The 13428-nt window shown below is 43.0% G+C and overlaps 2 protein-coding genes across 3 annotated transcripts; one reads left to right on the top strand and one right to left on the bottom strand.

Annotated features, from left to right (window-relative positions):
• Positions 1 to 109: 109 nt before the first annotated feature.
• Positions 110 to 4585, bottom strand: MRPL30 (mitochondrial ribosomal protein L30). 2 transcript variants are annotated; one of them, XM_054163115.1, is made up of 5 exons: positions 4533 to 4585; positions 3890 to 3970; positions 1870 to 2016; positions 1061 to 1134; positions 110 to 972 (listed from the first exon to the last, which is right to left on the bottom strand). In XM_054163115.1, exons 1-5 carry the CDS (start codon positions 4581 to 4583, stop codon positions 840 to 842), a joined length of 486 nt encoding a protein of 161 aa, XP_054019090.1. In that variant the 5' UTR covers positions 4584 to 4585; the 3' UTR covers positions 110 to 839. The 2 variants fall into 2 exon arrangements, with proteins under 2 accessions (XP_054019090.1, XP_009908435.1); XM_009910133.2 differs by having other exon boundaries at positions 114 to 972; positions 4440 to 4555.
• A 95-nt stretch (positions 4586 to 4680) lies between these two features.
• MITD1 (microtubule interacting and trafficking domain containing 1) lies at positions 4681 to 8189 on the top strand. The gene is made up of 7 exons (XM_009910132.2): positions 4681 to 4862; positions 5141 to 5242; positions 5351 to 5487; positions 5566 to 5652; positions 6448 to 6563; positions 6898 to 6958; positions 7046 to 8189. The coding sequence occupies exons 1-7, from the start codon at positions 4709 to 4711 to the stop codon at positions 7139 to 7141; spliced, it is 753 nt and encodes a 250-aa protein (XP_009908434.2). The 5' UTR covers positions 4681 to 4708; the 3' UTR covers positions 7142 to 8189.
• Positions 8190 to 13428: the final 5239 nt, after the last annotated feature.

The raw sequence follows: 13428 nt of genomic DNA, 5'->3' as shown, positions 1-13428 counted from the left end.
CACAGCAGCACTGTTCAAGACCTAAGGTGTCACTTTATAAGCTTGAGGCCCATAATTACCGATTTGTATTGAAGAGGTACACTTCAGGGTCTCCAGATTTCTAAAGGTCACCATTTTAGAACAGTAAAAGCATAAACATCCATACACTGCAGCTTTTCAGCTATTATTATTAAACACTAAGTATCAAGAAATGCATATGAAGTGAGATAGCATGTTTCCTGCATGACAAATTATACAACCTACCAAGACATCAATTACTCCTTCTGTGCCTCCCAAATGAAACGTTCAGGTATTTTGTAAGCTATGGAGGCAAGATGACAGACTGCTAAGGAACAAGTGTGAGATTTGGATAACCAAGGTTAAGTCACTCAACCACCACCCTCAATCAAATGACACTCCTGACAGAGAGACAATTGATTCTCATGTAACTGGTAAACAGGGGGCCCTTCAATTCCAGATCATTCCCTGATGTGGTAGAGGTGAAGTCATGCTCCATAATTGTAACCCTTTACTGTCAACTAGGAAATGTCCTCACCATCATTAGACGTAGTCTACTTACTTTTCTCCTTGTCTGACTTTAAAGTTTTCTACTAGCTAGCCACAAACTGCATCAATCTAGCCACAAAATTAAAACATGAGGACAGAAAGCCTAGCATTCATTGAATATTTCAAGGTAGTACTAACATTGAACTTTGTACATGTGTAATCTTTTCAGCATCAGTGCCACCTCTACCATTTTTTAACAAGACAGGGAAGAATCACGCTTCCATTTCATACACAAAGTCTTAACTCAGGATTTAAATTATTTATTTTATACAATACAAATCCAACCAGCACAATTATGACTGAATTTTCTCCTGCTCCACAGGTTTCAGACGCCGTTTAATGACAAGCTCTCCCTTGCTTGTAAGAAAAGTGTCTGACATTTCTTCTTCTGTAGGTAATCCGTAAGGTAGTTTCAGTGGCTGTATTCTACAAACAAAAGAGTTTGCTTAGTGAAGTCCTAGCACTAGAAGAGAATTACATTAAATGTTCCAAATTAAAGAAATAGCTAACAAACCTTATCAGATGTTTAACAACCTTCAGTTTGGAATTCACAGATGGAATATTTTTGTGCAGTACTGGCTGATGTGCCTATATAAAGCATAGAGCAGGTTTTACAAATGCATTGCCAACCTCCAAATCTCTGTTTATTCAAGTTTTTACACTATCAGCAAAATAATTTGCCAATGTAAGGTTTAGACAAAAGTCATGCATCAAGAACATACATAAAAATATCGAATCAAAACTTCATCAAACTCAACTCCAGCAAAATGACAAATTCAGCTTTATCCCCATATTCAAATTTCTTCTAACTGTTAAAATATTATAAATGTAAATACAGGATTTTAGGGGCAAGACTTCTTGCCTCAGATCTTCAATTGATCAAGCACACATTTTTCTCTGTTATATATCACTGACTAGATGAATCTTTGTGCAATGTCCAGTTGGCCTAAGAAATTTGGATAAACATATCCCTGACACGAACTCTTGCATTTAGAGGCCTTATTTGCCTTACTTTGAAGTCTTATTTGCCTACCTGCAATACCTGCAGAATATGACCCACAGAGAAAACTGAATTCTAAATAGTTACAAATCCGTTTTTATTATTTTAGCAGAATTCTCAAGGTTCTCCTCAGGCATGCAAAGCAGTACCAGGCAGTCGTATCCTGAATTACCACTAAAAGGGCATTTGCCATTAACTTTCCTCCCAGCTCTTAAAGACATCTCCAATTTCTCAGAGATCCTTAAAACCCCCACCACCTTAATCCTACCCTATGTTTCTACATTTCTAGTGTATATAATAAGTATAAAGAACCACAACCATACTTTATCCAATCCAAGATCATGTATTATCTTCTTTTCCCAATATGGGCGACCAATTACACTTTTTATTCTAGTAATAACATGGATTTTGTGGGGCTGCTCAGGGTCACCTCCATACTTCTCATGGTCTTCAGGACGTGGCTGAAATACCTACGATAGGAAGTTAGCAAAAACAGAGCTTGTTTTCCTTAATATCTGAATTATTATTGTAGTTACCAAACTATACGAGGAGAGGCTTTATTACTCTCTACAACTACCTGAAAGGAGGTCGTAGTGAGGTGGGCATCAGTCTCCCAAGTAACTAGTGATAGGGTGACAGGAAATGGCCTCAAATTGTGCCAGGGGAGGTTTAGATTGGATATTATGAAAAAAATTTCTTCACTGAAAAAGTAGTCAGGCATTGCAATGTGTGGTGGATTCACTGTCCCTGGAGGTATTCAAATAAGGTGTAGACATGGCACTCGAAGACATGGTTTAGTGGGCATGGTGGTGTTGGGTTGATGGTTGGACTTGATCTTGGAGCTCCTTTCCAACCTTAATGGCTCTATAAAAATACCTCCACAATACACTTCAGCTTTGGTAAAAGTATTACATGCTTAACTACCTTTCTTTTCAGAAGATCAAAGCACTAAGCATCCTCAATTTTAGCTTTTGTAACACCAAGTGAAACATTTTAACAATGGTTTGTTGATGAGCACATTAACTCTTGAGTTTGACCATACAACGCCACAGAAATACATGGACAACACTCTATACCACCACACTTAATTCACATTGAGGAGCATCTGAATGACAAGTTTTTCCACAGGCTTTAAGAATTATTTTATGCTAAAAAGTCAACCAACAGTAGACAGTATCTTTAAAAAAGCTAAGCTAAAAATGCAAAAAACTAACATAAGTCAAACTTTCCATCACTTTGGTGTAGTTATTTATTTGAGTATTTCAGTTGGAGGGGACCTACAACAACCATCATGTCAAAGTGCCTGACCATTTCAGGGCTGCCAAAAGTTCAAGCATGTTATGAAGGACATTGTCCAAATGCCTTTTATATACTGACCAGCTTGGGTCAACTACCTCTCTAAAAAGGCTTTTCCAGGGTTTGACCACCCTAGCAGTAAAGAAATGCCCTGTTACCAGATACCAGGGAGAAGAGATCAGTACCCCACCTCCACTTTCCTTCCCCAGGAAGCTGTAGAGAGCAGTGAGACTGCCCTGTTGCCTCCTTTTCTCCCAAGTAGATAAGCCGCAAATCCTTAGCCTCTCTTCATAGGACATGCCTTCCAGACCCTTGATCAGCTTTGATGCCATCCTCTGGACATATCTGAGTACCTGAACATCATTAAACTGTGGGGCCCAGAACTGCACACAGTACTGAAGGTGAAGCAACTACAAGGCTGAATACAGCAGGACAGTCACCTCTTTAGAGAAGCTCGTTATACTGTATTTGAGGCACCCCAGAGTGTGGTTTGCCCTCTGAGCACACTGCTGACTCCTGTTGAGCCTGCTGTCAACCAGCACCCCCAGATCCCTTTCTGAAGGGCTGCTCTCCAGCCACTTTTCTTCCAGTTTGTATTTTCCCTCGGTGTTACTCTATCCTGGGTACAGAATCTGGCATTCATTCTTGTTAAAATTCAGCCATTGATAATTGTCTGATAATCCAATCTATCTAGATTCCTTTGCAAGGCCTCTTGTCCCTTGAGAGGGTCAAGAGCACCTCACAGTTTACTATCAGCAACCATGCTAATGGTGCGTTCCACTCCTGTATCCAGATTATTGACCAAAATATTGCAACAAAACTGGCACTGGGACTGAGCCCTGAAGAACACCACTGCTGACTCATTGCCACACAGATGCAGTCCCATTAACTACAACCCTAATGCTCTACTCTTCAGCCAGCTCTTTACCCAGCATACCAGGAACCTGCTCATCTCACAACTCTAGATAATCTTGGCATTCTACAGAAAGCACAGAATCAAGCACGATAACACACATTTTTCCGTTTCTCAACTACTGAAGCACATACCGAGTCCGGAATTCTCGACCTCGTAAAAAGGCAACGAACCCACACTGCGGGCGCCATCCTCTCCATTCTTTTCCCCAGCATCTACAAAGCCAGCAAGACATACATGGTCAGGACTTCCCTTACAGCTCTTCATACTTACAAACTGATTACATAGCCACTCAGATTCGGAGCGGGTAAGCACATATCCCGCATTTACTACACCTCCCGGTGGTTGAAGAACCACCTGCGCTGATACCGGCCGCCCGCAGGTTCTTCGGCCTTCCCAGCGGCCGCCACCTGCTCCCAGAGAAGACACCGACCGGACCCCACGGCGCTAGCGCATCGAGTCGGGGGTGAGGGTCGCAGCAGCCTAAAGCTTGGTCCCTCGCACTACCCATAACTGCCTCGCTTTCTCCTTCCCCTCCTCAGCGGCGGCTGCAGGGCACTGGCAGGGTCGTTCCCCGATGCCCCTCATTGCTACTCTCACCGCCGCAGGTGGAGCGCACGCAGACCAGAGGTGCGGCGCAATTGCCGCATTGCGCCCGAACCAAACCCCAGCCTGGGCCATCACCTTCCAGGCTGCTACGTGCCCCAGACCAGCTCGGCCTGCCGCGGCCGCCATCTCTCTGCGCTGCCTTCCGGCCAGATATTGAGGTCACGGCACCTTAGTTCCGAGACGGCGGAAGAACAACAGTGAGGCACAGCCCCCTCGCATCAGTTTCGAAGCGGAGCGCATGCGCCGCGTGCCCGTCCGCTCTCCGTTCCCCATCCCGCCCGCGGAGCTGCTGCGGTCGTGACAGCCGCGAGCCGGTCGCCTGCCGCCTCCGCGCCGCGGCTCCCATGTCGCGGGCGGGGGGCGATGGCACTGCTGCACTGGAGCGGGCCGGGGCGGAGACAGTGAGGCGAGCGGTGGAACTGGATCTGGCGTCTCGGTTCCAGGAGTCGCTGGTGTGCTACCAGGAGGGCATTGACCTCCTGCTGCAGGTGGTGAAAGGTACTGGGCGAGGCGGAGGCCGGACGAGAGGCGGTTTGATAGCCTTTCACTCCAACTCTTGGGGTGGGTAGTTTTCGGAGGCTGCCAGCCGAGGGTGATTTTGAGGAGACACGAGCCGTTCTTGCTGCCGAGGCCCAGCCCCGGTGCCTCGTCACCTCACGGGAGAGGGAGAGGAGAGCTGGCGGTGTCTCCCCGGGGGACAGGGTGCCAGGCGCAGCCCAGCTCCCCGCGCTATCCCCGCCCCGAGGAGAACCGGTCTGTGTGCTTTTGCTTCACAGCCACGAAAGATGAGGCCAAAAAACACCGATACCGGCAGAAAATATCCGAGTACATGACCAGAGCTGAAGACATTAAGAAACACATTGAAAAAGAGAAACAAGGTATGGAGTTGCCATGTACCTGTTCACATTTAAGTACCTGTTCTTACATGAACATAGGAAAGGGGCAGTTGTTAACACAGGAATTGTGCAATGTTTTTTTCTCTTCAGATGGCAAATACCATAAGCAAATTAGGATAGAGGAAAATGCAACAGGTTTCTGCTACGAGAAGCTTTTCCAAGAGTACCTTACTGAAATTGTTTCTGAAGTTTGGGTGGAGGACCCCTATATTAGGCAGGCTCATCAGGCAAGTAGATGTTCACCTTGATAGAGATGCAACTACAAGAGAGATTCCAACTCACTAAATTAAATAAAACTTTTACAGTTATATAACTTCCTTCGATTCTGCGAGATGATAGTTAAGGGGCCATGCAAAGTGAAAACAATCCACCTCCTCACTTCCTATGATGAAGTAAGTGTCTAGATTTTGGCTTGTTTCCTTGTGCTCAGATGATACCACATGAAAATATATATATACACACACTTATTTTTAAATGTATATTTGCTCTTACATGACAGTACTTTTTACAATGGGGCACGCTTTCAGGAGAAAACACGGCTGAAGGGCAAAATGATAATGTGATAGTGGAACATGAGAAATTTCATAAGCTCAGAGTTTCCTAACAGCTAAAACAATTCTTCATAAGCAAGATCTTAAATGAAAAAGATAATTTTTGGTGAAAACTTTGTTGTGGAAAATGCCATCAAAACCAAAACATCTGAGAGACAGCTCTTGGAAGAGAAAGAAAATATATAGTTGTTATTTTAGAGGCTTTGATGACCTAAAACTTTGCAAACTGTCACTGCATTTATTTTGGTTCAAACAGTAACCTAGTTTTAATTCAGTATCACTAATTCAGTATCACTAAGGTTGGAAGAGACCTCAAAGATCATCGAGTCCAACCTGTCACCACAGACCTCATGACTAGAGTAGGGAGGACATTGGTGCCCACTGCAGGCTTGAACTCACAACCTTCCCATTAAGGGGCTGAGAGTGAGCTCCTCTTCCACATCCCTGAGCAAGTATACCTATAATCTGTCTGCTTTTTATCTTCTCAAAACTATAAGTCTGCCTATATCTAAATTACTTTCTTTGTATGTAAGTTATTACTAAAAAGGTTTTGTTGATGATTGTAGGAATAAATGACCAAAAGTAGAATGCACAGTTTAAAAAAAAAAAGCCCTGCCACATTTTTACTTTTAATAGGGCAGTGGAAGGAGTCAGCAAGTAAGTGGCTTGGAAGAAATTCAACAGTCATTGAGAAGTTACGGAGTAACACTGAATATTGCATTTTCATCTTCAATACATGATCGAGAAATTAGGTGGGTGATATAAAATATCAGCAGATGTCAGTTACTTGAAGTCAAACTGCGTAGCTCTAACTTTTGAGACAGTTTCTAATTACAGCTGTAATTAACAAAGTGGAAGGCAGTGGTCCTCAATAAAAGCAGCTTTCTGTAGTTCCACGTGTTCTAACTGTGAACATAACAATAGATGTCTTCTTAGAAAGAACAATGTCTTCCATGGTTCACACAGGTATTGGTGATACTAAGAAATAACTGTGATTGAAACAAGGAACTTGTGTGTCATGTGACTATAACTAAGGTTTTTATTCAACATATTCATGGTTTTGACCTTTGTGAATTTTTGAAACAGATTCAACAATGGATGGATGATTAAGATTGGAAGGGGTCTTGATTATTTTAAGAAACCACAGGTAAGAATATTTGTATATCATTAAGTAACTCAGACTGTAGAGTAGCTCATTCTGTGTTCACTGTGTTAGTTCTCTTAATTTCTGCAGGGTCGTTTCAGCATTGGATACTGTGACTTTGACTTGCGACCTTGCCATGAAACAACAGTGGACATTTTTCATACTAAACATACAAAGCAAATGTGATCAACTATGACTGCTTTTAATAAGCATTTTTATAAGCATAATAAGTCTGATTAGAAGATGCTGCTTGACTCCAGCTGTCTACCCTCAGACCCAACTCTTCCAAGTTCGTAGTCCAACAAGTTTAGGGATACTTCAGACTTCAGTCTGAGAAAACACAACTGTATGATTCCTTGCCTGTATCTCATCTATAATCCTAATCCAATCCCTGTCCAAACTCGATCTTGATTTCATAACTGACTCAATACCGTCTCTCAAAGGCCTCTATACTGTTGTTTCTATTTTTACTATTAATTTTTTCTTGAGCAAATTTTTTCTTTAGATCTTTAATTGACCACCTCACAAGCATTTGAAGGTGGGCTGCCACACGTCCTATTTTCTGAACAGTCTTATTTATTGTTCCAGTGAGCTCATTTCGATAAGGAATTATCAATTACACGTACCACAGGTGCTGATAGGTATGGCTTTATTTAATATAAAAGGTGGACGAGGCTGCTCTGCAGCACTGCAAGGCACAAACCCAAAGCAAGCACGACCCTGTGAGTTACCCACGAAACACAGAAGCAGAGCCTGATCCCAGCAAAGTGCAGCTAACTTACCCTAAGCACCCTGTAAGAAACAGCGGCACCGAAGATCACAAAGCGGCGGAGCTGACCGTCTCCCATCCATGCAGGCCTCCCTGTGAGACCAAATCTTGTCGTGTTGGACCAGAGAAGCGGCAGCTCCCAGTAGCAACCGTCAGGTTTTTCGAGGGTCCCGCATCCTGTGACATTGGGCCAAGGTGTCACAGGAGGCTGGGTCTTGGAGCGAAAGCCCCCACCCTATTTTGCAGTTGCGTTACGTAACTTCTCACCGTACTGCTGATGCGCACAGCCCACTCAGGGGGTTGCACACCCCCTGCCCAGCAATAGCCTTTCTTATCTTCATCTCCCTCAGGTCTATTAGCGGTCAAGCGGGAGCTTGAATGTCTTTCGTGGTCATCCCAGGATGTCAACACATCATATCCCCCCTCAGTTTCATAAACAAAGGAGCCTACAGATACATGTTACCTATTATCATACACCTGGGAGCTTCTGGGTTCCCACTAAGTGTTCCCAGACACCCCTAGGCAGCTGGGCACAAGCACCAATTATTCCCAGGCAGCCCTTGGCAGCTGGTTACTTCTATTCAAACTCCAATTAATTCTCCCCTGATACATTTATTTCCTTAAATCTCTGTATTCTACTCATGACTAGTGTTCATTGTGTTTTAGTCAATCCTGTAATGCTTGATTTCACAGACTTTACTAGTAATCCCAGGTGAAACATTGCACTCCCCAAGCAGTGTCTTGTATGTCTGCATGATGGATTTTAAGTAGAAAAGGATGCAAACAGGTGAATTGTTTTCCCTGTCACTCCTATATATTCTTTTATTCCATGCTGTATGGTCATATACCTGATTTCCATCATTTGCATTAGGTGTGGAAGGTTGTGTGATCCTCTACCAATGTTTTTCTCAGACTCATAGGTTTAATGTCCTTCCAGCTAGCCATGCCAGTCTGAACTGCTGCAAGCTCTTTCCTTGCTACTAAGATAGTCCTCTGAAAAACAGTAATTGATTTTAAAATTCTTCCAGAAGGTGGATACTCTGAAACTTTCTTGTTAATAATGATTCTGAGGAATATGCTAATTGAAAAAAATGACAAAGCCTTTTCTTGCCTTCCTTTCACCCTCTGGAAAGAAGAAAGTATCACTTGAGCTGATGGTTCTTTTTCGCCTAATAATAAGAGTTCTTGATCATTGTCAGCAAGAATCTAGGAAAGCTGTACATCCTGACATGAAGAGCAGGCAGTGGCCTCTTTTGCAGTTCTCATCAACGTCTTTGCAACTTCAAGACAGATTAAGTGCCTTAATACTTCCTGCATCTCGTAATACAGTATGCCTGTATATTTGAGTAGTATGTTCATTGCTGAAACTTCCCTTTTCCTATGTTTCTTTTTCCTGGTGTATTCCATTACTCTCTTTTTATCAGTTTTATTCTTTCACCTTCTGTCATCTAATGCTGCTGTTCTTTTAGTATTACCTCTGACATAACAAATGTATTACACAGCTATCAAGAAGAAACACAGCTGGTCTTTGCCTTGTTCTCTGTGTCACAGCTTGACAGTGGCTTGCCTTTTTATCCATTTGCATAATTATGTCTCAGCTTTTCAGTGTTGCATCGGCAAAACAAATAACATACATGCCACAGAAGCTGAACAGTGACAGTTGGTCCGCCTCAACATTCCATAGAACCTTCCTGGCTTGCTGCTGTGATAAACTTGAGTTTCTAGTCACTGTTGTCAGTTTTATTCAATTGTATATAATACATGCCTATTTTAAACTACAATAAAGGTTATTTTTTATTATTTGTAGTTTTAGTTATCTGCTTGAATTTTTGTTTGCATTACAGAGGATAACTCAAGCTGCATAATGCCTTCTAGATCAGCCATTTTGGGAAGAAGGCTCACTGTATACAGTAAGCATCCTGAATGCAAAACTTTAGGTCTTTTAACCTAGTTCAAACATACAGGGGCAAAATAATAAAATCTTCAGTATTTTAGATTAACTTTAATTTTTAGTACTTAATGGGAAGTCAAAATATTTATGAATTCTGCATCTTGTAATACAATATGTGTCGGGAAGAGAAGTCCATCGGCGAGGGGGGTGAGGGAAAGACTTGCAGCAATCAATATGATTGATAAGCAAGCTTCAACTTTATTGTTAGAAAGCACAGCTTATATAGCATTTCAGCTAAATATGCACAAGTGTAATCATTTCATTGGCTATTAGTCCAGGGTTACATCATAATATTCAGCCTAGCTACAGTTAGAGTCTACGTGCAGATTCCTCTCTAGCTACTTGTTTTACTTATCCTTTATCTATACTCACAGCTGCAAGCACAGCTCCAGGGTTACAATGACCCTCCATGCCCCATCCACACTTGCAGCTGCCAGCACATCCTCCAGGCTTCAAGGCCGTGGTAATCCCCTAATATCAGCGTACCTGCTCACTGCGAGCAGCAAACATTAAGATGGAGTACGGCCTACACACTTTGTTCAAGCAGCTGTTCCATAGAACTATAGAATACATAGAATAAACCAGGTTGGAAGAGACCTTCAAGATCATCGCGTCCAACCCATCAACCAATCCAACACCGCCCAACTAACCCATGGCACCAAGCACCCTGTCAAGTCTTCTCCTAAAAACCTCCAGTGATGGCGACTCCACCACCTCCCCAGGCAGCCCATTCCAATGGGCAATCACTCTTTCTGTATAGAACTTTTTTCTAACATCCAGCCTGAACCTCCCCTGGCGCAGCCTGAGACTGTGTCCTCTTGTTCTGGTACTGCTTGCCTGGGAGAAGAGACTATGCCCCTGCGATTCAAGCCATTCCTCAACAAATATGCCTCTCTGTTCTAGTAATAGTCCCCTATGATGTGGTCCTCTACATATACCACAAGAGACAAGCATGGTCTTTTGCCTCTTCATTGCTGGAAATTTTTATCCATTTTCCAATTATAATTTGCTACCCAAGACTGCACATTTCTTTGTGGATCTGATGGATATGCAATATCTGTACACATGTACAATTAAGTCTTTAGTGAAGTACTAGTTGGTGCTGCATTGCAAATTTTTCCTATGTTCCTTTTGCTATCAGTGGGAATACCATGTATGAAGAGAAATGGGAATCAGTTAATGGGGGGGGAAAATTAGAACCATGTAAGAGCACAGTTCTGTAATCATTTTACTCACTCCAGGTGGTGTTCTGTGCTGCCATTCACACCTGGATTGTGCAGCCATGACTGTTCCTTCCTGGCATCATCTGTGGCGATCAGCTTAAGCCACCTTCCCTTTCGGAGTCTGCTGAGTACTGTTCAGTCCTACAGCATGACTACTGGTCCTCCTAGCTGAGGGCTGGATTCACCCCCATGGACCACTCTCCTTACCCAAAGGTAGGTTGGTTCTGCCATGTAATTTCTTCCTACTAAAAGATGTTTAACTAGCCTTCTTCTGAAGACATCAGTGTACAAGTAACATAGTGTCGTAGTTTCAGGCTTTGCCTTGAAAATTTTCCCAGATCTTGAACAGAAACTAGTAGAATGTAAGTAAATCACCAGTGGCTGTAAAAAGGAAAATAATGATAAGATCTAAATAATCCCATTGGACAGATTACAGACATAAAACTTACATACATAGACTAACTTTCTCTCTTTTCACTTCCTCTGCTCTGGCTGGTGCTTCTGCTGGCTTTGCTGACCTTGGCTGCATTGAGTATCTAACAACTCTCTGCTCTTTTCTCTCCTCTATCATGTACCAGGGGGGTAGGGAGCAGGGAAGAGGAAGCTCCCCTGATTTGTCCAGGGGGGTTCTTGTGCTGTTTGTAAATACCTGCAAATATTGTATATTTTGTGCATACTCATTGCATTTCATTTTAGATTGTAGTTTTGCTTGTAAATACAGCTTCATTTGCTTCCAACTGTGCTGGTCTGGCAGTTTTATGTTGGGGGGAATTTTCAACCCACCACACATAGTAACACCTCACACGCCTTCACAGGCCTCACTTGCCAAGAATATTTGCAGCTCAGCATGATTTAATTAAAGGAGGGAGGTATGCACAAAAGCATGTATTGCCTAGGGCTTCCTAGTCTTTGAATTTGAATTCTTTGAAGAATTTCAGTTACTGCTGTTACTACTTCTTGCTTATCTGACAGTTTGCTGAAGAACAAATTGTATAACCTAGCAGCATATAAACCCTTTAACTGCCTCACTTGGGCAGAATTCAGAGAATCACAGAATGTTAGGGGCTGGAAGGGACCTTGAAAGATCATCCAGTCCAAACCCCCTGCCAGAGCAGGATCACCTATACCAGATCACACAGGACTGCATCCAGGCAGGTCTTGAGTATCTCCAGAGAGGGAGACTCCACAACTCCCCTGGGCAGCCTGTTCCAGTGTTCCATCACCCTTACAGTGAAAATTTTCCTCATGTTTCCATGGAACTTCCTATGCCTCAGCTTCCACCCATTGTGGAGGTGTGCTTACATACCTAATTTTAAGTTTTTTAAGTCCAGCAGGAGTCAGTCACCCTAACTTTCCACCCAACTCTTCCTTCATGCCACAGCCTCAGAAATGTGATTAGGACAGCCCCAAGGGCATAAATATTGTTGCTTTCCTAGGCCAGGCTAGTCCTTATTTATCTTGCCCTATTTACATCAAGATTGTTTATTGCCTAATTGATACTGCATTTCTCAATCCACTTTATAAGCCTCTGATTTTTCTGCAGTTTCCTTATATTCACAAGTAGTAAATGCTTTTGGTATTTCAGGACAACCCACATGTCATCTGCTAATAAGCCCTCTGTCTGTAACTATCTGCCTCATTCCTGGATACCATGCTTTTAAGTCCTACTACCCCAGTTCATCTTCTGGGAAAATACATGAGTTGGGTTGTGCCATGTATTGCACCCTGCATGGAATTTCCACCGATGTAGTCACACCTTGACAGGGTGAATTTATGGCTTTTTTTTGCTTGATGAACCTCTCAAATTTAACTAACTCTACTATTCAAAAGCAGTTTGGTGAAGGAGTTGCATAATAGAGTGTGTACACACTGTAACCGTCACATCAGCAGAGGCTGTCACTGCTGCACTGGGTTCTCTCCTACAGCTATAGCAATAAACTGCTTCTGACCTGATCAAAATTGCATTATGCTTATTTGGCAAAGGCAGTGAAATAAATCTTGAGCCTTTCTTACATAATGGTACTTGCAGTACAGGTACAAAGCAGGCACATACGGTTTCCCTCCCCGTTAGTCTCTCCTACCTTTGTCACACAAATCCCTACACTGAACTTCCTCATACTTTCTCGTTTTGCACACGAGGGGATAAAAGCCCTAATTCAGAGTGGAACTGCTGAACTGATTCACTACACAGCACAGAGCTTAGTTCACTACAATGTTTTACTACAATGTTTGTAGGGGAAGAGGGTCACTAGTACTCTGCAAGACTTCCAACTTGAAACCAGGGGGACGTCCCTCTCCACACAGCTCAGAGGCTGAGACATGGCCTTTTGCTAGTATCTGCAAGGAATAGGATGCAGGCTGGGTGATTTAGTACATCAACAGTGGCAGTTTTCCATGTATGCCATTCCCCCTGCATCAGCCATTTGTATCTTCTCTACTACAGAGCCAGTTCAGGATGTTGCCACCCTTTCCCCTGGTTTAAAGCAGCAATGATATCTGTCAGCATGGAGTGATGCATAGCTGCAGCCCA

This window comes from Dryobates pubescens, chromosome 7, assembly GCF_014839835.1.
Source record: "Dryobates pubescens isolate bDryPub1 chromosome 7, bDryPub1.pri, whole genome shotgun sequence".
NCBI classification, from domain to species: domain Eukaryota; kingdom Metazoa; phylum Chordata; class Aves; order Piciformes; family Picidae; genus Dryobates; species Dryobates pubescens.
This window is presented reverse-complemented; position numbering and strand designations above follow the sequence as displayed.